The sequence below is a fragment of the Oreochromis niloticus genome, linkage group LG9 (genome assembly GCF_001858045.2).
Source record: "Oreochromis niloticus isolate F11D_XX linkage group LG9, O_niloticus_UMD_NMBU, whole genome shotgun sequence".
NCBI lineage: Eukaryota > Metazoa > Chordata > Actinopteri > Cichliformes > Cichlidae > Oreochromis > Oreochromis niloticus.
The window spans coordinates 25,706,499-25,734,494 of NC_031974.2; the positions used below are offsets into that span (position 1 = coordinate 25,706,499).

Consider the following 27,996-nt stretch of genomic DNA (forward strand, 5'->3'; position numbering starts at 1 on the left):
TTAATCTACCTCAGTTTGTTTTGCAGCATGTTTCACAATACAAAAAAATAGGGTCAAATATACAGACTCAATATGTGAGTTAAAAGCATGAGGACTTACATGTAAGCTTTACATTTCCAGTTTATCAACTACCACTGAGCAGCCTGTACCTTTAAATATAACCTCTCTTTCTTATCTTTCTCCATCTCTGAGTGAAGTTATTTCTCTCCTTGGGAAATACAGCAGCTGGACCTTTTAGCTAGCAACACTCTGTGCGACAAACTGGAAACACACAGTTTGTGTGTTTGCTGATGTTTGTTGAGCTCATAGAAACGTTGCATTTGCACGCCGACCGACTTGAACCCTTGACTATGGCACACGTCATTTGTCTTTATGCAACATATCCTGGTGTTTCTGTGTTTCTGTTTAGGCTCAAATCGGTTTCATGTTTGAAGGCTCTCAGTGATGCGAAATAATAACTCACAAATTTGTTAAACCAAGAGTAACTAGCCCATTTTGAAAATATAAAGAGTAGAAAGTACAGATATATGTTCAAAAATGAAGGGAGTATAAATAAAAATCAGAAAAAAAAACTACTCAAGTACAGATACTTGAAAATTCTACGTAAGTACAGTAACGAAGTACATCCCACCTCTGGTCATGACAATGATCCCAAACACACTGCTGATAATAAAACATAACTGGTTGGAAAAACACACAATAGAGTCATGGATTGGCCTCCCCATAGCCTGGATCTCAACTTTATTGAAGTACTGTGGGATCATCTTGACATAGAAGGGAACAGAAGGCAACCAACATCCAAAGAAAAGCTTTGAATGTCCTTCAAGAAGCTTGGAGAACTGTTTCTGAAGATTACTTAAAGAAATAACAAGAAAGCTGACCAAGAGATTTTAGAATATAAAGAAAAAAGATGATACCAAATATTGACTTTCAAGCATTTTAGAATTGTACAAACTCTATTTGCCTTATATACTGTATTTCCATGTTTGTTTACACAAGTCTCAATATGTTGCCATATTTCCCATTTTCCTAGCAAAATACAGTATAAAGAAATGATGGCTTAAGAGATGTGTGCAGTACTGTACTTCTTCAGGTGACCGTCTATTTTTCCATCAACCTTTAGGAGAAGTCATTTAATCACATGATCATGTTTAAGATGATACAGGTTAGGTTTCCAAAGGGAGAGTCGTCTGCAGCGTACCTCAAACTCTTTCAGATGAGTGCTCATATGCTAATATGAATTCTGCATGCTTATGATGGACACAAACCAAACAAGGCAGATGGCTTTCACTGTGGGATGCATCGTTTCCTTACTGGAATAAGCCCAATGACTAGACTAGCCCAGGGAGCTGACTGCTTCTTCATCAGGCCGGGGGAGGTATTCATTTTAGCAGACAAAATAATTTGAATGAAATGTACAATAGTTAGTTTTAATGAAAATGCGCAGATATCGTCTCATGGGTTTGGTTTTTATAAAAAATACAAATGTTCTTCCACAGAAACATACATAACAACAATATTTTACAGGGCCATCTTTAAAAGAATGGCAACTACATTTTATAATCATCAATATGTTACTTTCAAGGTTTAAATACTTTTAAATAGACTTTTAATAAGACAAAGAAAGCAAACACTGGAAAGCAAGTAACAATTTTGCAACAAAACACAGTCATGTCATAGCAAATCACTGCGGACAAAATGTTAACATTCATGCAAAAGCGTCTTCTGCTGGCAGACCTGACACTTAGCAAATAAGGCATACTAGTCTGATCAGCAGCAACGGAAATGTATATAAACTGTATAGCATGTTTTTCAGTAAAGCATTAAAGTTATTGGTATCCATGCTCAATTCAGCCAAGAATCCAGAGGCAAAAATTAGAAAAGTTCAAGTAATGTCAAGTAAAGAAACCACAGTCCATTTCAAATAGAAGAAAACACGGTCAATAAGGAGGTCCTTGTATCACAAACGATGGTGCTTTAGTTGTAGTTGAAAAGTATCACACTTAAGAATCATCATCAGTTTTTATGACATGAAAAAGGGTCACATTAAATATTACCTGATGCCCATTATTCCAAGCGTACAGCGCCCTCTCTCTGGCATTGTAGTCGAGCATGGAGATGTGAAAGTACTGGTTGTGGAAAGGAATGTCTATGTATTCATAGGTTGAAGTCTTGGTAGAGTAAGCGTAGTAAACCTTTGCTCCCGACAGGTGAGAATTAGTAATATACAGTGTCCCGCAGATCATGAAAGATTCACCTGCGTTCCTTTTGGAATATTCGGTGGTCCAAGTCTTTAGGACCTGCAAGGTGTCAGGGTCGATCTGAGAGATGACAACATTTCCAGCATTTTGATTGGTTGCGTACACAACCCACATTCCCAGTTCATCAGCCATGACGTCGATGTCAGAGTATCCCCCCCACGTATATGGGTACATGTTGTGGAAGCCGGCAAATTCCAAAGCTCGCTGGGCCAGCACGCTGCCCGTCTCGAAGTTATACTTGACAATGATGTTGCTCTGGTACTTGTTGTAATAAAGTGATCCGTTGTAGACGATGTGATTTGTTCCCTCCCATTTAAAGGGGAGGCTGTAGGTTCGAGAAACCACCCCTGCTACAAAGTCTTCCATCGTCTTGTATTCACGTACAATCTTGCTATTGGTGTAACTGTCCATATACCAAACCTAACATGAGATGATGAAGAGGACAGATGGTTAGAATCAGCTCTGCTAAACAGCCATCAGCAATACAAAATCAAATCTGAACTATTCTTTATATTATAAAAAAACACATCGTACATCTTTTCAAAATCATCCCCCCAAAAAGAAATAAATAAATTAAAACCCTGAAAATGAAAGCAAGTCTTTTCTTAAATTGCTGTGATATTCTGCCCACATTAACAACAGAGCACATCGCTGATACTAAATGCATCGCACCCTCACGCTCTCATAACTCACCCTGTTGTTTCTGGTTGATGCGAGAGGATCAGTCATCCATGCCCCAAACCGGGTTCCAGATGTCTTTATTGTAACAGGTCCAGTGATTTTCATTAATTTCCCACACGCTGTTAATAAAGAAATGCAGCGATAAGATGTGCTGTGGTGCTTTTTGTCTCTAACTAGATTTCTGAAGCCAATTTCATGCCTGTTCCACCACAGAGTGTGCCCTCTGTGCATACTAAGGTAGCAGTGGAAGCAAGATGCTTAATTTAACTTAAAACAGAATTACACAACTGCTGTTTGTAGCTAAAGGAAACTCAACTTATGTCTACTCCACAGTTCTTTAGAGTATCTGAAGATTAAAAATGTACACGTCTCTTTCTATAGGCAGACCTCGTCCACCTGTTATTTTGGTAAGCTATAACAGGCTTGATTTAAGCACAATTAGTAATGGATGGTTGACCTTCAAGTACAGAACAAGTGTCATTAAAATTGCCATCATATTAAGAAATCCATCTTCTGCTTGTTTACTTTGCCCCCCACTCAAAGCATAAGAAGACAGACCCCCTGAAAGTCACCATGTAATTTGAATGTTGCCTACTGTACTAATTAATAGCTTAACTTCCCGGGAGAAACTGTGCTTGTAGATATTAAAGGCACAAACCGCTTCCTTTTTGGCCCATTAGGAAGAAATTAGGCATGGCACATTACTCTCACTTCCCTCAGTTAAAGATTTTAGAACATTTAATGTTAAAGGCCAAACATTACAGCAGTCCTTAAAAACATTCTTTCACCAGCATGAGCTCTAGATGAAACACACTGACAATCACAAGCTTTTTTATTTCTCACAGTTGTTACATCTCAGAGCAACATTTGTCACTCTGAGATGTTACAAGAAATAAGCAAAGAATAGTAAAAGTATCTGAAGTTAGACGTCCAAAAGTATTTTGGATAATTCTAGCTTTGGTCTGAAGTCACAAGGAATTCTGCTGAGTTAGGCAATGTACCTTATTTTAAAGTACTATGTGAAACTGTGTGCAAGTGTAAAGCCACTGCTCATTTTTTATATATTTTGCTTCCAAAGAGCCAGATGTTTGTGTCATTTTTAAGTGATCTTGAACAATTTAATCCAGATTCTCTTAAAGCCTTCTGGAGGTTTTCTTTGGACATTGGCTGTTTTCTTGGGTTTTTTCTTGGGTTTCTTGGGTTTTTTGCCAAGAAGCTAGCTTGCTAGCTAGCTTCTAGCTAGCTTCTTGGCCTAAAATCCAGGTACAACCTGACACAGGACCCTCAAGTTGCGTCTGGCAGTTCAGCTGATCCATCTACTATTTGGTGAAGCCTCATCACAAATGGTCTCAGTGGAAGAGTGACTGCCTTTCTTAATGAAGGAAAACGCAGGGAAAGGTCTGAAGTATGCCAAGTTACACAAAAACGCAACAGGTCTGATGGAGTGATGAATCCACATTTCTGGTTCAAATTGTTGTCAATATATATGGAGGAGATCAGAAGGTGCTGTTAGGGTTCCTGGGCCGTCGACCTCCGGGCCGGCCCCCTGAACCTTTTCGAGACTGTTATCTGGGCCTCTGTGCCTTTCATGGACTTTTTTGTTTGTTTCATTTTGAACTGTTCCTGGGCCTCAGTGCTGTTGTTTTGCTCTGTTTTGGACTCTTGTTCCCTGTATTTTGGTTTCTGGCTCCTTGTGTTTAGTTTGTTTCGAACTGATGCAATTATCGATGCAGGCAAGAGATACTGGATTTTGATCCATCTGGAAAACATCTAAATAAAGGCTTCATTTTTCAGCATGACAGTGATTCTAAAAATGCTGCCAATGCTGTGAAAGCATGCCTGGATAAGAAAACATACAATGCAACTGTGATGGTCCTGACTTTGTTGACTCAGTGTTTTGTATTAATTAATATTATCTTATGTTCTTGTTTGTTCTGGTTATGTATTCTGTTAAGATTTTCCTAGTTCTTTGGTTTTGGTTCTGTGCTTCTTCTCTTTAGTCTAGTCTAGTCATCCCTGCCCGTGTGTTCACTCTGTTCTCTGTCAGTATCTTGTCTCTGATTTCTGTCAGTGTTTTACTTTGAAGGTCCGTGTCTGATGTCAGTGTATTCAGTTTGCGTCCTCCCTGTCTCGTCATGCTTATTAGGTTCAGCTGTGTCTCCCTCCTGTGTACAGTTTCCTCGTTCCCTTTGTGTATATTAGTGTGTGTTCTCCAGCGCTTGTCGTTGGTTCGTCTGCTTATCATGTGTTGTGTTGCCCCTGCGTTTCATGTTTTCTGATTTGTTTTGTTAGTTATCCCAGTTTAGGTTGCTCTGCAACACGTTCTCACTCCCAAAGCGTAACACTTTACGCTAGGTGACAAATCGTCGGTATATTACGCTTTCGGTCACCCAACACGTCCCTATAATACGAGTTCGGAAAAATGAGGAAACATGAGAGGAATGAATCTGCACATGTATGTTTATGTTACTTAAACCGCTTTGGAAAATACTATCTTACATGATTAAGGTGGTGGTTAAGATTAGGGATAAGGTTATGGTTAGGGTTACATGGCTGGAACGTGTGTTACCGCGGGACTTTTCCATTTCATCCACAATCGTAGCATAGGAACACGGAAGGTCACATTTCACACTCTGATGGAAAGCCTCTGGACGTGACAAATCGTTGGTATATTACGCGTCGGGAGTGAGAGCGGGCTGTGCTCTTAGTTCCGTCCTGGACATTCTCTGCTTCTTTTTGCATTTTCACCTTTTGGAATAAAGCTCGCTCGCATCACAGCCTGTGCCTGCATCTTGGGTCCTTCTCATAAACTCCACACGTCTGCCGCCGCAGCCGTGACAGTAACAGTATTAGTCATTAGTCATCACTGCTGGCCTTCGTGACGACTACTTAAAGAAGTTACAGTAAAACTTGTCTAAGACAGTTCAGGCTGTGATGAAAAATGAAGGTGGCCATACCAAATAGAACTAGTTACTTTTGTATTCCACATGTTTGAATAAATTGCTGCACATTTTTCCTATTTTCCTAGCAACACACACAGAAATGAGCAATGGCTCTAGACTTAAGCACAGTACTCTATATTTCCCCAGGTGGTTAATTTCTTTAGCAGGATTACTCACAAGTACACCATGATGGTAAAACCTATAACATCAATACTCCTATGGGAACTTGTTACAACATACTAATGCCATGTTTTGCCACGCACAGTAGTATTAATTTTAGATGAGCACAGTTTTCTCAGTACACATGTGGCTTCTTAATTTAGTTTATTGTGATAACACAAAGAATTCAAACTTTTTGTACTATCAACTAAATGCAGTGCACACTACTCACTCAGCTTGCCCATACAGCTGCGGAGCCGACTGTCTAGTCGCAGGACTCGCTGATAAAGCTCATCGTAGTCATACGCCCCAAGTTCCTCCTGTATGCCTGTCAACACCGCAGACAGGTTTCTGATCTCATCCTTGAACTGAGAGATGAGTGCAGCATCCATCTTATACTGCTCCAGCACAGGGATCAACGGCTTCAGCTCGTCCATCTTGTCCTTAAGCTCCTACAGAAATGATAGCAGGAGAGACGAGAAACAAGGGGGAAGAGGTGGGAGATCGCGGATAAGTGCAAAAGTTAGAAAGAAACAAAATTACTGTTTGTCAGGAAATGTCCATGGTAGAATTTTGTTGTACTATAGTTGAACAGTCAGCCTTACATGAAAGAATAAAGTCATGCTAGCACTGGTATCTCGTAGTATTAAACACAAGAAAATGGACTGATTTCCTATTTGCAATGATAAAATGACATTGGAATTTGTTGGTGGTCAACCAACAGCTTGATTTCTGATTTTGCAGCTGCTTGTTGTGAATGTTTCAACTCATTTGGTGTCAGAGAATTTGCCACACCAGAAATAATCCTACTCCCCTACCAGCTGTCCAGTACAATCCACACAGGGCAGTGACAGCGGTGAAAAAAAATCTAAGATTTTAACCCTTTCTGAATGATTTCTGAAGGGTTTGTGGTAAATATGCTATACATTTTTATTATTATGATAGTTATTAGACAACTGCACTAAATTAAGCCTCGGACAACAGTGGCTTTCTATTCACAGTGTCAAATAACTCAACTAGTAAACCATTTCAAGACTCAGTATTTCTTGATTTTCTCTTCTTTGAAATATATTAAGTTAAAAAAAGTGTTAGATTGAATTTATGTAAAGACTTGCGCAAGAAAAAAGACTGAGCCAGTTTACACTTGAACGGATTCATGGTACAAAATGGCATAAAAACTACTAATGCACATAAATGAAAACAAAACAGAAAGATCCAAAAATAAAACACCTGGAAATTTCTGGCCATGATGGATTTCCTGTCATCCTCAATCTGTCTGAACTTGGTTCTCAGACCCTTCATCTGGTTTTCCATCTTCATGACATATTGGAAATCCCTCTGAGTGCGCAGGTTCAGCACCTCAATGGACTGAGACATGTTCTGTACCTAGAATAAAAGAAGCCACGTTAAAACTGGAACAGGGGTTCCAATGCACAAACTGAGACGCTAGCACAGTCCATGATATGGTTGTAAAGTAAGTATGATGTCTTCTGTTCTTGCCCTCTTTCCTGCCAGCGCAGCTAATTGAAAGGCACTTTGATGGGTTTCCCTGGTGAGCCTGTGTGTGCCTAAAATTTGTAATGGGCTATTGTTGAAAAGAGAAAAAAAAAAACCTGGAAAGGCCTAGCAGCACCCCACTTTAGTTAAATTTCACAATAAATACCTTGTATCGGGAGATGAAAGGAAAATAAAGCTTGTAGAGACTTGCGTCTTTATTCCTATCCTTTATAAAACAACGTGTGTGTGCAGGTGCGTGCTGCCCAGGGTGGTAAAATAGTGTGTTTACCTTCTCTAGTAGCTGGCGGAGCTGTCTGCTCTTGGCGTCTCTAGAGCACAGGCTTTGTTCTGGTGCCACCACTGTGCAGATGCAGCGCCCATCAGCATCCTGGGCTGAGCTGTACACCTGCCAGCCCTCCTTTGGGCCGATAGTCTGTGAGAACCAACAAATATATGTAGAGTCTAAGGATGGATAATACATTAGATATCCTCTAGTATAGATATGGAATATGTATAAACTCACAAGCAAAAGTAGACATTTTCACAACTAATTCTTTACTAAGCTCTGACATCCTTCACTTGTTGTAACTACCTATGTCCAATGCAGTATATGACAGCCATGGTAACAGAAAGAATCTCATTTATGGTCTATTTTATTGGCTGCTTGTCCATTTACTAGCCAGTGAAGCACACGCTAGCTGGTTAAGAACCCACACTACAGCTAAAGATCTCAAAAATGTCACGACTGATTTTTTTCAGTTATGGCCAAAACTGTGTTTTCTGAGGTCAAAGTGAAAACGAACCTTGACCAGTAAAATTTTATAAGTTTATCCCTGAATACAAGTGAATGTTTTTATAATGTCTTTATTGTAACAGGTCCAGTGATTTTCATGAATGTGAAGAATGTGAGGTCATAGCAATGTTGACATCCAACAGATACCAATGAAATCTAGCCCCTTCTTACTCGAGGATAAGTCTACATTTGGAGGGAAATTCTTAAAATTTTATCATTTTAAATTTTGAAAACATTTTTCAAAACCTCTGACCTTGAGGTCAAGGTCACTGATTTTAGAACTAGCTTGAGAGTTTTATTAGATGCACCTCTGGTCTTAATTTCAAACTCCTGCATCGCCTCGTTTTTGAGTTCTTACATTCACAAACGTAGGTGTCCACACCGCCTGCCTGACAGGTACTAACATCAGGTGTTAGTAAAAAAGTGTAAAAACAAGTAAAAATGTATTAAATAATGCAACAATTTAACCCCGTAAAGCCTGAAATATGAAATCATTGCCAGAAAAATTATATTTTTTTGTAAAAGGAGCATTTATTGAACCATCTGATGAATTTATTTAAAAAATTAATTCAATTTTATTTCCATATATGACTTAATTTGTATTGTATTTGCTAAGCTTTTATAAAAAATGCTTAAAAATGTGTTGCACAATTTATTTCTGTTTTTAAGGGGGGAAAAAATCACACTAATTTACAAGTCTCAAAAACTCACAAATAAAACTGTATGTATCAAATATGATACACTAGGTGGTTAAGGGTTGTTTAGAGTGAGAACATTAAAAAATCCAGCGCTTCTTGGTCATAAATCATTACAGATTGGCCCAGACAGAGAGGTATCATGGTGTTTTTGAGAGGAGAAAAGCTCATTATATTGAGAAATCAGCTAATGTGGGTTGGCGTTGAGATTAGCTATGGATTGCGCTCAGCTGATCTACATGACTTGGCTGACGCTCAGCTTGATTTTTATGAACATTTATAGAAATTTAAGTTTGTAATCAAGTGCAGGTAGTTGTAGAAAGAAAGGGAATGAGAGAAAGCCTAAAAATATTAAATGTTACCTTATAATTTTGCAAGAGGTAGTTTAAGATGCATGTGTCCATTGCTTCATCAACTAAAGCTGCAAAAACAGTCTTTTGCACTTTCTGTGATTTTATGGACCAATATCAGTAATCAGATTTGTGGCTTTTCTTTTTATGGGATGTGCAGTTTGTCTGGCCAGTCTGAGCAGGTGTCTCACACCAAAAGCTTGTGTTGGCTACGCTGGTGTGTAGTATTGTAATCCCATCTGAATTTAATAACAACTGCAAATCAAAACGAAATGCTGTTTAGCTTTGGAATTTATCTTGATACTGGGTTTGGTCACTATTGGTAGCAGTAAGCTAGTAAATAAAACAGTTAAACATTTGTAACTTACATTTAGAGCACACATAGTTACTCTTTTTTGGAAAGGTCAAGAAAGGCCTCCATTCTGCAAGGTTCCTATATGCACAGTACAGTATATGGAGTATTGCTCCTGCGCCTGTGCACACATCAACATCAATGTGTGGAGAAACTTAAACCCTTACTAGCCTGCTGTCATGCTTGCCATGATTGGATAAGGCAATTCAGGGATGTCAATTAACCTGTGTCCAGTGCAATATTTTTCACCACATCTGTCAGAATAGCTTCTAACACATCAATTTGTCAGCAATCACTTCAGTCTGTTCTTGTTTAATCTCTGCGTGGATACATTTTTTGATACTACTCTCAAACTTTTAAGTAACTTTTTTACTGCACTGTTATGTTACCATGTTTAAACTATGGGAATATCTCAGTATAATGCTTAATATCTGATCAGAATCAAATACTCTTAATAAAGAAACAGATCTAAATGTCATCTGTAAAACTCTGAAAGCCTTGAACTGTGTGTAACTTGCGTAGCTTCAAGTACCTTTTTTCAATTATTCATAGGACTCAGGGCCATGCACTCTCTAGATGTGGAGATTTAGCTGACTCTCCAGTCAAACAAACAGACAGATGAGCCAGAAGATGCATTTGTAATGATATAAATATTTATGTGCTTGTAAACCTTCTCATTCACTGTAATCTGACATCTGAAGAAAAAAAATGGGAAGAGGAGGGACATGAATAGACAGAAGAGTTGAAGAGGTGGTTATGTAGGTAAACAACAGCTGAAAAAGGGAAAGAAAACAGAACATTGCTGACAAAGAAGTCCTTTGTACAGTAAGCACAAAATGCTGAGATGAGGAATAAACAGGTAGGCATTCAAAATGTACTGAGGGAAAATGAAAGAAAATTGACAAAAAGTTGCAAAAGCAAAAACATTAAAAAACTAGGGCAGTGCAATCCATCTCACTGATGCTTAACTATTGATTGCTAAATATTGATTGATTAAAAGCTGCCTACTAATGCATGACAGCACAGATATAAAGAAGTGTAACTAATTTTTTACAGTAACGTCCAACACGATGTACATATCTAAACCTGGCGAGCTACTGCCGTATCATTAATAAGGGACGATGTTTTTAGCTTGTTCAGCACAGTGACATTGTGTTTTACTTATGCTGCCGTGTAGCCGATGAGGCGAACACTAATTTTCCGATATATTCTGCCTCCAAAACACTAAATACAAGAAGATTTTGCTCCAAGGCTACATGGGGTTTCACAGAGCTGCACACCAAAGCTCACTCATTTATCATCCTTACAAAACAGCATCCAGCAGCCGAAAGCTCTGCCCGCTCATCCAGCGAGGTATCGCTCCCTTCACAGGAATCATAGACATGAGCGCAGAATTGCATGAGTGGTCACATACAGTATTTAACACGCACACAAACCCATAGCCTGTTGCCAAAGACACAGTATGAGAACAACTGTTTCCTGCAGTTGTTCTCATACTTGATCTCCCTATGTGCCTTTGCCAAGGTTTGACTCATGGATTTTTGAAAGGATGATTTACAGCAGTCATCAATATTTCTGGAGTGAAGTTGCCAACAGACACTATTTTGTGCCAGCTTTCAATATGTTTACAGTCGAAACCAGCAAGCAAGCCCAGAGTTTGTTATTTCCCCATGATTTATAACAAAACGGAGTAAAAACCTGTGACACATGCTAACATAGGCACAGACGATTTCGTGACATCACTCCATTTTTAACAAACCTGTTACAACATTTGTTTTTCTATCTGACTAGGATCGGGGATTTTCAATAATATCTGAGCTTTTAAATAATATGTTTCAATATGAAACTGTTTCTATAGCCTCCTACTCTCTGAGTGACCTCACAAATCCAAAGAAAGTACTTACTTAATATATAACAAATCTCGATTCATGTCATTTGAAAGAAAGCCCCTTTTAACATTGTATTATATGAATCAATTGCGTCTACTGACAGATTTAGACTGTTTACTACAGCTTCCTGCTTCCTGGGAGAAGTTTCTGCACTAAAAACACAACATGTAGAAGGTTATTTTAATGCAGAAAAACACGTCATGACATAATATAAACACCTGACAACATAACACAGTGAAATGAAAGAACAAACCTTTACTGGAGCCATTTAACAACTATGTACCTGTCTCCAAGTCAGATCAGTAATCATCAAAACTCGTAATATTTTAACTTTTATTACAAATGTGTTCACTCAACATAGATGTTAACAATGTTTGCTGGTCTTGATTTACTGACTCAAAGATTACACAACAGCCAAGTAATGAATGATCAGCCCTTTGTTACTTTTATTGCTGCCCACAAAATCAGTCTCACTTCTGGTCCTTTTATTGTTGGACTTGTGTCAGGCTGCCTGAATGAACAGTGAATTTGCCCCTAAACCTTTTATGCCTTAGTGAATTCCAGAGTGACATTTACAGTACTGGATCTGTCATCAGGCCAACAAGCAATAAGCCGATGACAGGAAAAGAATGGAGGCACCCCTCACGTAATATGACATGCAATACTGATGTCATTTCGCCAGCTTCATGTTGATTGTTTTGTCTGTTGTTTTCATGGTTTATTGACTGGTTCACTGTAACTGCTTGTTTATCACTTATATTGCTAATAATATTTATTTTTGCCCAGCGGTCCTGCACAGCTGCATCTTCTGCTGAAAGAAAGCTTGCTGCTCATGCAAAGGGCTGTGCAGTTGCAATGGTTTGATCATTTCAGCACAAAACATCTCACAATCTCATGGAAGAATGGTGGGATTTCTTAAAATGTAATGTAGATAATGAATCTTAGTTATTACTTTAATGATCCCCTGCCTTTTTCATACTGCGGGACTGACATTTGTGAGTTTGGGAAAAACAAGGCTTTCAATAAAGGCTGAACATATGCTGGTCAACGAGCTTCTAATATTCTTTACATTTATAGTAATTGGTTAATGTGTACACAGAAAAAGCAGGTCAGTGTCATCTCCCTAAAATACCTCAGTACAATACACTGTGCTTTCCAAAAGCTCAACGCGACCACCAAATTGCAAACAGTGATGATATAAACTAATCATGGTTAATAAATCTCAGTTTACTCGTCACTGCTTAGTGAACCAATGTGTGTCCATTATATACAGAACAGTGAGTGAGTAAACAAGGAGATGATTCAACACAAACCTCCAGTCACATCTCACATTAGTGCATAGATTTTCTTCTACACCGCATGGGAAGGAGAAAAAAAGTAATTGCCTGTTTGTTGCCTTGCACCACCAGAATCAAGTGTGTATGTTGAAATGCGTAATTGTATTGTCCTTTCACGGTCCAAGGGCTTTGCTGTTTTATTTTTAATTTGGATTCTTGGTTAATACACTGTATGCGAGTTTTGGGTTTCTGTTTGGTTCTCAGTTGTGGATTTAGTGTTTCGAATAGTTTTTGAATTTTGATTCTTGCTTTAGTTTGTCATTCTAATGATGAGTTTTGATTTTAGTGATTTTGAGTCTTAGTTCTTGTGAAATTATTGAGTTCTGATGTTTGTTTGGCTTCTTGTTGTCATTCGAGCCTTGTGAGCATCTCCCTATCTGCATTTCCTCGGTCTCGTTCATCTGTTTGTGTCTTCTGTGCGACACTGTCTGTTATCACTCTTAGGTTAGCCTCTGGTGTCAATTATCTTTTGTTTATTTCCTGCTTGATTTTGAAGGTTACGTTAGACTGGTTTTACATGCTTCTCTTCTGTTTTGTCTTTATAACATGTTCCCCATTCATTTTTGGCATTTGTGACTTAAGTACTAGTTTAATTCTCCCCGTTTTCCTTTAATATTATAATTTAATATTTAGTATTCTCTTGCATTTTGCTTTTGGATACACTTTAAGGTTAAATGATTGCAAATAATTATTACATATCTTCAATGGTCCTTATAGACTTCCCCAGCCCTTTAAAAAGAAACAGATCCCTGGGGCTTATTCTTTTCCTGGCCACTAAAGTAAAAAGCTAGCCAAATACACTGGTCCTCATATAGTATCGTGCTTTTCTATCTTACAAAAAGAACTTTACACAACATACTTCATTGTCCCCCATTTATGTAAGCAGTTTTTCAATGCCCAAGTACTTGCTTCCTAACATTCATACCCTGATACACATAACGGAGAGCAGTAGGAGTTCAGTATTGTGCAAGGATCTAGGATGCAGACTGGAGCAGCCAGGGATTGAACCATCAACCTGTCAAATAGTGAATGAGCTGCTCTACCTCCTGAGCAGCAGCCATGGAGAGGAACTGATGCTTTGGACTTGACCGGCAAGGCTAATCTTCACCAAAAGATTAGCGGGGTCAGCATCCAGAGGTAGACTGTCAGAGCTAGACTCACCTTAGCACCGGCTTAAACCAGTTTCTGCATGGCCTGCCAAGGAAGAACACCCCTTGGAATCAGAAATTCCCTTTAAATAGAGAGCCGGTCCACACTTATCCCTAACCTAACCCCCTAACCTTAACCCCTGTATATAGGTAACTGACAGATCCACACACCTCCATGTTTGACTTTATTGATTGCACTCCCCACCTCTGTCTATTCTCAATTTAGCCTTCAGTGTAGATAGTCCTGTCTTGGACTTGTAGTCTTTTCTGCATTGCCTGTGAATGTGTCTGTCTTGCTCCCTTTGTGCTGTAAATATATCAAGTCATGGATGAGCAAGTGCCATATGGAAAAGTGGGACTGTTGTGGTTGGACCAGTAAACTTAAAAAGAGATAAAATAATACTGAGCAAAACTGATTCCATCTTAACACAGTTCATCTTGAGTTTAGTTGGTATAACCATGAATAGTATAATCATGAGTACTTTATAACTATACCATGAAAAGATGCCATACATTCTGCCAGCTTCACACCTAACTGAACCTCCACCTTGGCCTCATTTACCTTTAATTGTTTCCTCATTATCTTTTTAATTTGAAAGATTTGGGAGAGTTAGCTAGAGTCATTAGATTTCAATCACTTCCATTTATGATTGCACTTCTGTTCAGTCCTGATCTGGTCTCTGCTGTACTGTCTTTTCTTTTGCATTTGAAAATATTTTCTCCTTTTCTGTGAGTTGTGATCAGTTTATCCGGAAAAATGTGCACATTGAATTCTGGACTTTTTTTTATTTTGCAAGCATTTCTATAAAGCCACAGCAGGTATAACTTGATAGAGGATACTGTAGCTCTTTTTTAAGTGCACCCTTGTGTGCAAAACTAGCTGGGCTCTAGCAGAGGAATGATTTTGTTCAGTGCTGAGTAGATCTGTATTAGCCACTGCCAAGATTCTCAGCAAGTCTATATGCCATAGCTGACTGTCTGCACTAAACGAACCCCCCTTCCCCCTGCTGTGTATCGCTTTGGTCTCTTGATATAATTTCTTTAGCCATTTTCATGATGGCTTATTCCATTTGCTACGCTGTAGCGGTATGAGTCTGTGAGGAACCCCTCAGAGGAATAAACCAGGTGAGATGCTGGGGCTGAAAAAATTAAAAGCTTGTCAGTGACAGCAGCAGAAATCAATGTGTTATAAATACAGCTTAGATTAATAGCAAGGTAACTGACTCCCTCAACAGTATCAGTCAGAGCTGCGGAGAAGCCACAAATACTCTACAGGGAGTGCAGGATTATTAGGTAAGTTGTATTTTTGAGGAATAATTTTATTATTGAACAACAATCATGTTCTCAATGAACCCAAAAAACTCATTAATATCAAAGCTGAATGTTTTTGGAAGTAGTTTTTAGTTTGTTTTTAGTTTGAGCTATTTTAGGGGGATATCTGTGTGTGCAGGTGACTATTACTGTGCATAATTATTAGGAAACTTAACAAAAAACAAATATATACCCATTTCAATTATTTATTTTTACCAGTGAAACCAATATAACATCTCCACATTCACAAATATACATTTCTGACATTCAAAAACAAAACAAAAACAAATCAGCGACCAATATAGCCACCTTTCTTTGCAAGGACACTCAAAAGCCTGCCATCCATGGATTCTGTCAGTGTTTTGATCTGTTCACCATCAACATTGCGTGCAGCAGCAACCACAGCCTCCCAGACACTGTTCAGAGAGGTGTACTGTTTTCCCTCCTTGTAAATCTCACATTTGATGATGGACCACAGGTTCTCAATGGGGTTCAGATCAGGTGAACAAGGAGGCCATGTCATTAGTTTTTCTTCTTTTATACCCTTTCTTGCCAGCCACGCTGTGGAGTACTTGGACGCGTGTGATGGAGCATTGTCCTGCATGAAAATCATGTTTTTCTTGAAGGATGCAGACTTCTTCCTGTACCACTGCTTGAAGAAGGTGTCTTCCAGAAACTGGCAGTAGGACTGGGAGTTGAGCTTGACTCCATCCTCAACCCGAAAAGGCCCCACAAGCTCATCTTTGATGATACCAGCCCAAACCAGTACTCCACCTCCACCTTGCTGGCGTCTGAGTCGGACTGGAGCTCTCTGCCCTTTACCAATCCAGCCATGGGTCCATTCATCTGGCCCATCAAGACTCACTCTCATTTCATCAGTCCATAAAACCTTAGAAAAAATCAGTCTTGAGATATTTCTTGGCCCAGTCTTGACGTTTCAGCTTGTGTGTCTTGTTCAGTGGTGGTCGTCTTTCAGCCTTTCTTACCTCGGCCATGTCTCTGAGTATTGCACACCTTGTGCTTTTGGGCACTCCAGTGATGTTGCAGCTCTGAAATATGGCCAAACTGGTGGCAAGTGGCATCTTGGCAGCTGCACGCTTGACTTTTCTCAGTTCATGGGCAGTTATTTTGCGCCTTGGTTTGTCCACACGCTTCTTGCGACCCTGTTGACTATTTTGAATGAAACGCTTGATTGTTCGATGATCACGCTTCAGAAGCTTTGCAACTTTAAGACTGCTGCATCCCTCTGCAAGATATCTCACTATTTTTGACTTTTCTGAGCCTGTTAAGTCCTTCTTTTGACCCATTTTGCCAAAGGAAAGGAAGTTGCCTAATAATTATGCACACCTGATATAGGGTGTTGATGTCATTAGACCACACCCCTTCTCATTACAGAGATGCACATCACCTAATATGCTTAATTGGTAGTTGGCTTTCGAGCCTATACAGCTTGGAGTAAGACAACATGCATGAAGAGGATGATGTGGACAAAATACTCATTTGCCTAATAATTCTGCACTCCCTGTAATTCTGATAAGCTGTCATCACTTGTTTGTCACAGTAGTGTAAAATATGGAGTTATGACTATATGAGATCCATTCTCAGATGGTAATGTCTCAAGTGGCACCTCCATATGAAGTCTTGACAGAAGAAGGTGACAGACTGGAAATGGCTTCACTGTCACTCACCTTAACTTTACTAGTTGTCACTACAGCTCGTCTTTGTCCATTACGTTGTCGAACATTTGAATTCAGTGAAGTCACGCCGAACATGCATGTTTGAAAAGTTTCCCATATTCTTTGCATTTCCTGTCTCTAGACTCAGATTAAAGCTGGCATTGTGTGACATTAAAAGACCCGTTAATATGTATAGAAACAAATCTAGCTGGCAGTGATGCCGGCAAAGCTAAATCTCATATCACAATAATGCTGCCGTTCTGCCTGCCACAAGACAGAGACCTAAACAGATGCTATCTCTCCAGTCATCTATCAACCTGTCCAAACAAAAAGCCACCAGGGTATTGGAGGCAAGTGGAGTGGAATGCGCATGTCGGTGCTGTAACTGATGATCATACGGCTTAAATGACTTAACATTTTAACTCTAATGGCAGGGGAAGATGAACTTGCATGTGCAGCCGGCTCTGTAAGCAGTCTGATGCAGACATCCAAGACAGCACTGAGAAACGGTGACGCCCCTAAACACAGGAGAAACAGCAGCAATAATCCTGACACCAAAAAAAGGTTTCAGAAAGATAGTGACAAAGAGATGCTGCATACTGTGGAGTAAAAAAGGGAGGAAAAGAAGACGCAGCAAAAGCAAAAGCCATCTTTTCTCTCAGTTGTGACTATAGTGAAAGGCATGCAGGGAGATTAATTTCCTAGAGGCGTGCTACCTCCTTGCCTTTTCTGACCCCAGCGAAGAGAAGATTGAATAGATAATTTTGCAGGCGCTCTGCACATTCTGCCCTAGACAGTCTCTGAATGAACCACGGCATTATCTTGTTCACACCTCTGTGTTTCTTCTCCGGGGGGGTGCTTCAATGAGTCTTCTGACTGAACAAGACAACATGTCAGTCATAGGCACCACGGAGGATGATAATGAAACAGTCATCAAACATTATCAGTGAAGTAAGGCCAGTGGACAGCTCCAGGCCACTGTGAATGGCAGATGCATACACAAGCAGAATACTAAGGAGATCTCCCATGTAAAATGATTTTGTGGTACGCTGAGAAAAGCATGTGGATGCTGGGAGCCAAAACTAGAATCTTTGTTCTTTTGGTTTTTGTCAGGAGCATCCAGATTCAACTGATTCATAAGAGCTAAATCTATGGAGCCTTTTTGAAACGCCACTCACATCTGAAGCATTACTTTTACCCGAGGTCCTGAGACTGGATTATTTTAAAGTTAATGTGTAGTAAATCTTGTAAAGCAGTCTGCCACAAAACAATCTCCCTTTAATTGATGTCCAAATCAAATCTGTGTCATTAGCAATTACATCTCTTGGCAGCTTCTAAGGGTAAAAATGAGAGCATGCTCATTAGTATTACATAAGAAGGTTGAATCTTTGAAAAAGGACATTGCTGCCATATTAATGTCACAGAATCTGTAGATGGTCACATTTGACGAATTCTTGCTCTTTAGTACCCTTTGAATTCTCGCCTCCTAATTATCCTCTACGGTGGTGTCAGTAGGATGGGTAGGATGCTGAAGCTACAACACAGATTCTTCTAGTACAAATTTAGACCTGGGTGCTGTGCAGCCCCTGGGCCACATCTGGTCTTCTGATTCTCCATAACCAGTCAGCGTGTAGTCAGGAAAATTAGGATTAAAATGTAAATAAGTATACAACAAGCAGTTTGTCCCATTGCAGTTTTGTGGGAAATCCCAATCACAATACAGTTATGTTGCTTTTATTTGGAAGGTGAGAGCTCGCCATACAGTGCTTTAGAAATTTATAAGATTTCAAATCTTTTAGAAATATGTTTAAAACTTAAAAATTCACTAAACTATGTTTTCATACCAACATTTGAGCAGCCACACTGGATTCCTGTAAAAAGTCAGAAATTAATCAAGTTTAATATTGAACCACTAAACCAAATGATTCTGATCAGGAATGCAAACAAATAACTGTAATTTTTCATTTTTATTAAAACATTAACATCATTTACTATTTTTTCTGCTTTTTTTGTAAAACACACCACCAAACAAAAATGTCACAAAAAGCATATTGATAAATTTTTCCACGGCCACCAGGCATAGCGGAATTGGCTCGGTTTGTCCCCAGTGTACTTTTTTTGCTTTCTTCTGACCACTACTCATGCTAGGGCCTTCATCTGGGTCAGAATTTTCTTCAGGACTCAGGTCATGCTGACTAATTTTTCCTCTCAAATATTCATCTATTGCTATTATGTATTTTCTCACTCACAGGATGACGATTCTTCTTTTTCTTCTGTTTTACTGGCAGTTGGCAACCCATTTAATTAGAGCAGGTAGTTGTACTGCCCTCTGGTGGTAGAGAATGCAATTGTTCTCCCGCTACCCACGCTGGTCGCTTAGAGTACTAACCGGGTGGAACCAGACAATCTTCAATGGCACACCTGATCATTTGAGAAACACTGGTCTAAGTACTCACTCAAAGAAGCAAGAGGTAACGCTGTGTGACTGTGTTTTTAAGGACTTTACAATCTGAATCTCCATTACACGACTAAAGACAGAGAAGCAGAATAAGTTGACCAATAATGTAGAGCAAAAATCTGAATCTTTGCTAGCACAACTGTAAAAGCAGCAAGCACTATTTTTTTTTTTTTTTACCAAGCTTTGCACTTCAGGAATGTAGCAGTCAATTTATCAAAGAGTATTTGGTGGACTCTGATGTGCTAATAGCAAAAAAAGAAAAGAAGAATTTCTAAAGTGTTTGCCTCTCCAGGCAAAGCGTAACAAGGTGGTCCGAGGAGCTTTAGCTGAAAACGTTGTCTTTTTCTTCTTGTCTCTGGATGAAAGCTGTGATGTAGTGTCCATTACACAACCCAGTTACTCATCTTCGTACATAGGATAATAAAACATTTGAGATTAGGAAGCGCTAGCAGCAGTGTGATCAATGAAAGAGAATAGGACAGGGAGTAATTTGTTCAACTGCATGGATGGACAGGCTTGGGCTGAAATGGGACAAACTAGGTTTACAATAGAAGATAAAAGGACTGAAATGAATTTAAATTTGTATTGTTTAATTCTATATTATACACCAAGACATGTCATGTATGTTGCTGATGTTAACAAATTAACTTAATCAGGGCAAGAGAATCACAAATGCTTTGTTGCACTATGAGATTGAACATTGTGACACAGGCCACCACAAGGCTGTCAGTTAGCTCAGGATGGGCAAAGTACTAAAAGGAGAGTAGGACCTCAGTTTTTTGAGAAAAAATTTATGGATTTACAGAGCTCTCAGATGCAGAATGGAAGGCAGATATTGTTCAGACAATGAACCTTTTCAATCCCAAAAAAGATTGAATTTTACTCAATAACAAAGGAAAAGGAACTGAAAAACAGCAGATGAAGTAATTAAACTACAACAATAATAGAATTAACAGTGGATAAAGCTAAAAGTCTTCTAAATTTTGAACATTTTGCTTATTTCATATTTTTATTTGCTTATTGTAAAATCTACTCTTACCAGTAACTGTTTATAAAAAGATATAATTAATATTGAGCAGAACTGAGTTCAGTTTATTGATGCAGCTCATCATAACACTCCCAGTTTCTCATGTGACCCCTTGGGAAGAGAAATGTCCGCCTCTGGTCCAAATCCTGATGTAAAAGCAAGAGAGCACAAAGTCTAAAAACTGCCTTCTACTCACGAAAACCATCATATTAGTATGTTCAGTGCATTTCAGGCAGTTCTTTGAAGTTGTGTTGCAATTTATTTGCTCTAACTACTTTTCTTAAACTGAACTCCAACATTTCTACTTCAGTTAATGAGTTCCTTAAAATGTCTCTTAACAACTTTTTGGGAATATGCTTATACTAGTTGGTTCCAATAAAGCAGAATATATAGATATGGACAGTACTGCAAGTGTAGCTTGGTAAATACTTTTTAAACTCTTTAAGGTTGTCTGAGGCTGCTGCCAATGAAGGAATTGGTAAGATTCTCTCTTCTGAAAGCTGGGCGTGTGTGCTGAAGAGTGGAAGAAGAAAGAAATGCCTGTTCTATGATTGTGAAGAAAAAAAACCTATACCTGATGGTTAAACTTCAGACTTTGGACTTGTACTGATCTATATTATACACAATTAATTCTAATGACTCTTTGCTTAACCTGAACCCTAAACAATCTTTGTCCTATTATAGCTTAACCTGTTAAACTGTATTTTGTCACATGTTAAAAATGAGTCCACTGGACTGTACTAAGATCAGTCATTGATATTGAAGAGTTTCTGGAATTATATTATAAGAGCAAGCATGTAACACTGATTGTGTGCCTGTCTGCTGTAATGCGCTCTACAACATCTGTTATCGGTTACATACACAACATAGGTTGCAGACTGAAACAAACATGTTGAATCAGGCTTGGATTTTTAACTTCATCTGGTAAAATACAGAGAGACCGCCTCCCATAAAATCATTCCCACCTCCGCTGAAGCCACCAAAGCTGTTGGCAAGGTTATCTACAAGCTGAATGTTAACTGACTTCCCATGTATCCTTTTCCAAAGGGTCTGTCATCAACCACACTATCTGGAAAAGCCCGCTAAGTACAGCAACATTAAGAAAGCTGCCGAGGCTGCTGCTGAGGAACCCATGAAAGGAATCCTCTGATACACAGAAGACCAGGTGGCATCTACAGGCTTCAACGGTGACCCTCACTTCTCCATCTTTGATGCTGGAGCTGGAACTGCACTCAAACAACCACAGCAACTACAGAAACCTGCTGTGTGACCCATTCGTGCACACGGAGTCAACTCCTGAGTCATCATTCTGGATTCTAGATGTTACAGCATCTGCACCAAGAGCAAACTCATATAGAATGGGGAAATACCTTTTAAAGGATTGTTATCTTTTCTGTTCAGTACTAAAGAATGTACAGATTCATTGTTGTAATGTTACTGACCTTGCGGCTCTTTTGCACTTTGAATAAAAGATCTAAATTTGTGGGCTGTAAGGCAGTGGTTTACATATTTACCTAAAAAGCAAAAGGTCCCCAGTTGGATTCCAACATTAGCACCTGTTCAAGTTCAAGTTCCAAAAATATAAAGAACAATTTCACGGCACATTTATTCCTCCTGCTCCAGTGCCTATGTACTGGGCAAAACGCTTGTGAACAAGTGTATTAAATAAACACTGACAGTAAAGCACATGAGTGGCTTTATAATGATGCACATTTGAGGTCCATGAAAGTTTCAGCTGTGTTCTAGCAGGCAACAGTAGTATGAAAACAAATATTAAGCCAAGTAAAGCCCTGACTCAAAAGCTAGTAGAACCCTGTTAAATGTGACAGCAAAAACCAAAAATGATTGTTGTGACTGTTATTTTTACAGCATTGCTTGAGTGCTTGAGTCTGGCTTCCTCCCACAGTCCAAAGACATGCAATTAGTGGGGTTAGGTTAATTGATCAATCTAAATTGCCCATAGGTGTGAATGCGGAAGTGAATGTGAGTGCGAATGGTTGTCTGTCTTTGTGTGTTAGCCCTGCGACAGACTGGCGACCTGTCCAGGGTGTACCCTGCCTCTCGCCCTATGACAGCTGGGATAGGCTCCAGCTCCCCCCGCGACCCTGAAAAGGATAAGTGGAAGCGAATGGATGGATGAATGAATGCTTGAGTTCATTGAGGTTTAAGGGCTTTTGTTTATACATAGCTCTCTCAAGGTCCCACCATAGCATTTCAGTTTTGTTGAGGTCTGGACTTTGACTGGGTCATTGCAGCACTTTGATTCTTCTCTTTTTCAGCCATGCTGTTGGAGATTTGCTGCTGTGCTTGGAATCATTGTCTTCCTCCAACACCCACTCTAGATCACGCCTTAACTGTCAAACAGATGGCCTCACATTTGACTCTAGCATTGGTATTCTGCTATACAGAGGAGTTCATGGCTTAGTCACTGACTGCAATATGCCCAGATTCTCATCAAATCCTTACCCCTGCACCATGGTGCTTGACAGCTGGTATGAGGTGGTGCACATTAAAACATCTCCACTTTGCTCTTGTCTGCCCAAGGATGTTGTTCCAAATGTCTTTTGAAATATCTTGTGGTTTGCTCAGAGGCAACTTTTCAAACCTAAGCCATGCTGCCATGTTCTTTTTGGAGACATGTCTACCTCTACCAAGAACAGTCCTATTATTGGCCCATTTTAAAAAGACATCTGGTAAACACTGCATATAATATCTGCCTGGAAATTTTTACCCTATATTGCAAGAATGGTAGGCTTAGTAAGTCAGAGAAAAGGTTTAGCAAACGATCAGCTGGTGTGCACAATAATCGTTGTTAAAAAAAGAAATTCATGCATTCTGATGCATGTTTACTTTGACTCTAATGACTATTTAAATTATTGATATCAGTCTAAAAACTTAACTCTGCTCCAGTTTGTCAGCGTCTAAATCTGCTATTAGAAAGAAATCAGGAATTATTGTCTTTATCTGGCTCTCAATACCTGTGAAAGTATAATATACATTTTTCCAGGCCAAAAATGTCTTCCACTCCTCTCATGTTCAGCCTTTCAGCTCTTATCCAGTAATATGCAGCTGATATACAGACCGCTTGGGCTGTAATTATAGTAATCAAAAGGGGAACAGGGAGAGGGCTGTAACTATGCCCCTGGTAGTTTCAACATCATGTTTCAACTCCTGTAATTATGCTTAGACTTATTATTAACTAAGCTGCAGTCACTCAGAGGAGGGGAAAATACTAAAAGTAAAATAAAACAAGGAAATGTCACTTCAAAGAGTTATAGTCATCACCTATATAAAAAAAAGATGGAAACTTTAAGCAATTCATAAAGCGGATGAGGATGGATGGATAATTGCCCACATAACTGCAATCTCTTTGTAAGTATCTTTTTTTGAGTGAATGTGATGGCTAGTCGCCAGAAAAGGGAGAAGCAACGATGCAAAAGTAAAAACTTCTTCAGAGCTTGTTTGTGGGTGTCTATTGCTGTCTGTACTTAGACACCGTGCTGCTAAACAAAAGGATGAATTCAACCGCTACAAACACAAGGTCAACTGAATTCTTCCGTCAGCCTGCCACATACTTCTCAACAGACGGGTAAAAAACTATATATTTTTTAAAAAGCTGACAGAAAAGTCATTACAACCTCTGAGAGGCTCAAAAGGGCTAACATCTCTTAGTCCAAAAAATGCCTCATATTTATCCTGCTGTTTGCACAAACTGTCCCCATCCATCATTGGTGGACTTGCTTTCTTTATTTCCAGTCCATGAGCCCTGACAACCTCCTTCCTGCTTCCATCATGAAACAAGCAGCATCAGACTAATGACTGTGTGCCGACTTGTGGCTAACAGTTTGCTTGGTTTATGTTGACACGTAGTTAGAAGATGTCATTTTTAATTTAGCTTTTGGTGGAAATAGTTATGTGAAATGTAAAACCTCCATTGTTTAACGACTGTGTGGATAGGTGTGGGCCTATGGCACATCTCATCTTCTAATATGGCATCTGTGCTCAACAAATTTCCCTGAGTGTATCATCCATATAAATGCTAATCCAAGCTGAAAAACTGATTTCAAACAGGCAAGAGACAACATCAGTTCCTGACAGATAGCCCCCTTCAGCCCCGCAAAACAATAGCTACATAAATGCCTTTCTGTGTTTAAGATGATTAATGATCAGTGGGATGTTGGATCAGTCAGAGTATGCTCTCCCATGCACCCATGATCATTTTTCATTTCATATTTTTCATATGTGATCAAAACCTGATTATGTGACCTGAAACATTTCAGCAAAAACTGAGGCTGAAAACAGCACCTCTGTAAACTGACAAACCTGGCATTTATATTAATAAAAGGGACTATGTGGACTGTGTGTGTGTGTGTGTGAGTTCTTGTGAGTTGTGTACTCTTGCATGCCACCTACTCACAATGGCTACCAGAGAGGGCAAGTGCCTACACAAAGCTCCATCCCACTGGTGTTGTAACAAAATCCCCAGAAAAATTCAGATTATTCACACCAGTTATGTTTTGTGCAGTCATGCACATCATTTGTCATTTATATACAAAGAGGAATTAATTATTCTAAGGAAACTGGCAGGGATTTGCTGTTTTTGTCTCACCAAGAAAAAACTTTCCACAGGAAACAGCATTGCTCCTTTTGTCGCAAAAGACATGTCAGTCAATGATTACTTTAAGCCTCGCTGTGAAAAAAAGCCTATCCTGTTAAGCACTCGCTAAAACATGTTAACACGTAACACTTTACATAAAAGCACTGTGTGATTATTTTTAGACAAAATTGCTGCTATTAGCTTGGACTATGAGGAAAGATATGGGTGTTGAATTTGAAGTGGGCAGTTGAATTTTTGGCATCAGGACTGACATCAGACTCTTCAAGTCAATTACGTCTCTCGCTCTTCTTCAATCGATACGTCCTCTGGGTCCAGACTATCACGTGTAATCATAAAACACAAATCCCAGTCATCATTTTGATCATAATGAGAGTAACACTGTGCTGTTAGCAGCCACTGTGTAATTACCCGGCTGGCACAGACCATAAGGGAAAGCTACACTATGCAAATATTTCATTTTCTCACAAAAGCTCTTTAGGGATCCATTGTCTACACTGCAGAGGTAATATCTGCCAAACCAGATTGTGCCACTCCACAACAAAGGAAAATTCGTACCATTAGCCTTAGTTCTAGCCTCTTTGTCCAAGGTCTGGTTTGTAAAAGGTTATTTTCAAGTTGCCAAACTGAACATGTGAGGGGTAATGAAGGCAGAATGAACAAATAAACTTAAATGTCAAGAAATAACAGCTGCCACCACTTACTAAACTGAAGAAAGCATTATGTATAAGGTCTGAAAGCTTGTGAGTGACAGCTTAATAATTTCCAGCTTAGTGTAATACCATAAAAGGTTTCCCTTTCCAGATAATTTTTAAACACTGAAGCTGAAAGGCCTTTGGGGCCATGCAAGCAATTTGCATGCAGCCCTTGATCAAGCACTATATCTCACATTCCTCAATGGCAACGGTGTATTCATCGATTTAATCACAAAGAGATAAAAGATAGAGAGCGAACTGAATGATAGTCAGAGGAAACCACAACTACCTTTGCAGAAAAAATGTCTAAAATATAGAGAGAATACCAACGAGCAGATTTACAGAGTTCACTAGTGTTGCAATAATGAAAACATATGCAGTATATAGCAGGGATGGGCTAATCAACTGATTAACTTATAAAGTATACAGATAAAAGTTACAGATGAAGAACATCTGGAATCATGAAATCATATGAAGGAGAAAAAGGAGGCAGTATTTTGAGGACCTAAATGCAGGAGACATTTTCATCTTGATAACCTAAAGAATGAACTCATTAAAAAAACTGCCACCTATTCATTTTCTGTCTGTGCACTAATTGATTAATCACCTAATTGTTCCAAGACTAGTAAAGGATCAAGGAACTCACCCCTATGAATAAAGCATAGAGTGTTCTTATTGCGCTTTTGGAAACTGCATACAAATGTTGGATGAAGTCGATTTTCTGGTTTTCCAGTTGGGAAGAGCCACAGTTTCAGCACCACAGAGTGGACAGCTCCACAGAAAACCTTGAGCCCGATAAACTGAGCTTCAGACTTGAATTTCTGAGCAAAAAACTGCACTTGAAATTCTACTTTCCTCCAATTTTCTGAAGGTTAAACGCAAAGACAAACCAACAAATCCTGAAAGAAACAGCGTCACTGACAAAAGAGCGAGACGCTCCTTTGTGGAGGATTTTGCTGCTGAAGTATTCGCCATATAGGGCACGAATGGTGGCTTAGGGCTGAAGCTTCAGCATCTATTAGACAGGAAACAGCCCATAGCTTACGGTGAAATGCTGTGCACCTTCTCTCACAACTGCATTACAACCTGTTCAGCTTTCAAACGAAATGACATCCACAAGTGGCGAACCAAAATGTATTATTCATAAAAGAATGATTTCCTTTTATTTTCATAAAGAAACTGAACAAATTAACTACGTGGCCGTTTCCTGGCTTATCTGGAAGACAGATCCAGGTGAATTAAAATAAAAAGAATACACGATGTATTTGGTAATTAGTCATACGCATTTTCTACTAACTAGCACTGTATTTAGAAAAAAAGTGGGACGGCTTCAGTTTACATTTTTATAGAATGGCTGCAGGCATTATAATCATTCAAAGTTTTCATGGAAATAAGGGCAGCTATGCGCACCAAACCTAAACCGACGTGCTGTACTTCCTGTACATTCGTGAAGCTCATTAAATCCCGTTAAATCACTGCGACTTTAGAGTGAAGTTGGGCATACCTCCGTAGAACAAACTGTGGCATCTATCAGTGCGAGGGTTACTGTGGAGAAACTACAGGTTGTGCATCCTCACCCCTTAGCAGCAGCAGCAGTGCGCGGAGAACGACATTCTCGCTCTGTAACGGAACAAGTGTCAGAAAATCAAACTCACCATAGAGGGATACAATCCGAAGATGGTGAGGGAAAGGACCGGGTACAGGACGCTCAACAGGACCCGCATGCTGACGGGCTCCGGGCAGCCACTTTTCTCCAAGGTACAGTCCTTTAACATGGGGCTCTTGTCCTCTTGTTCACCTCACCGTGTTTTTCTTTCTTTTCTTTTTTTTTTATTGCTGTGGAACCGCAGAGAGAGCGCTCCGACCGCGGCACTGCAACCACGCGTTCACCGACATCACACACACATCTCCCCAGCGCTCCGACTGAGGGCAGTGCCGAGGAAAAAAAAAGTTTTGAGACAGGGGGAAATATTCAAATATTTCAGTTCCAGCAAGCTGCAGGGGAGGCGCTCCAACCGTGTGACTGCACTTCTATCTATCTGCCTGTGCTGAATGCCTCGTGAAAAGCGACCACATTTTTCATTTACACAACCTTCACGCAGATAATGTC

At 39.4% G+C, this 27,996-nt stretch overlaps 1 protein-coding gene and 2 long non-coding RNA genes across 3 annotated transcripts in view; 2 read left to right on the forward strand and 1 right to left on the reverse strand.

The window, feature by feature from the left end:
* Positions 1-712: 712 nt before the first annotated feature.
* olfm3a (olfactomedin 3a) lies at positions 713-27,909 on the reverse strand. The gene is made up of 6 exons (XM_005461399.4): positions 27,542-27,909; positions 7,830-7,973; positions 7,274-7,429; positions 6,276-6,495; positions 2,955-3,061; positions 713-2,681 (listed from the first exon to the last, which is right to left on the reverse strand). Exons 1-6 carry the CDS (start codon positions 27,659-27,661, stop codon positions 2,004-2,006), a joined length of 1,425 nt encoding a protein of 474 aa, XP_005461456.1. The 5' UTR covers positions 27,662-27,909; the 3' UTR covers positions 713-2,003.
* On the forward strand, positions 19,098-22,059 carry LOC102079773 (uncharacterized). Its single transcript, XR_267412.3, has 2 exons — positions 19,098-19,562; positions 21,624-22,059. It is a non-coding gene; the product is annotated as an uncharacterized LOC102079773 (long non-coding RNA).
* LOC112847867 (uncharacterized) overlaps positions 27,511-27,996 on the forward strand; it is a 45,737-nt gene continuing 45,251 nt past the window's right edge. Inside the window, exon 1 of the long non-coding RNA XR_003221698.1 lies at positions 27,511-27,644. This is a non-coding gene — a long non-coding RNA (uncharacterized LOC112847867). The remainder of the gene's footprint in view (positions 27,645-27,996) is intronic.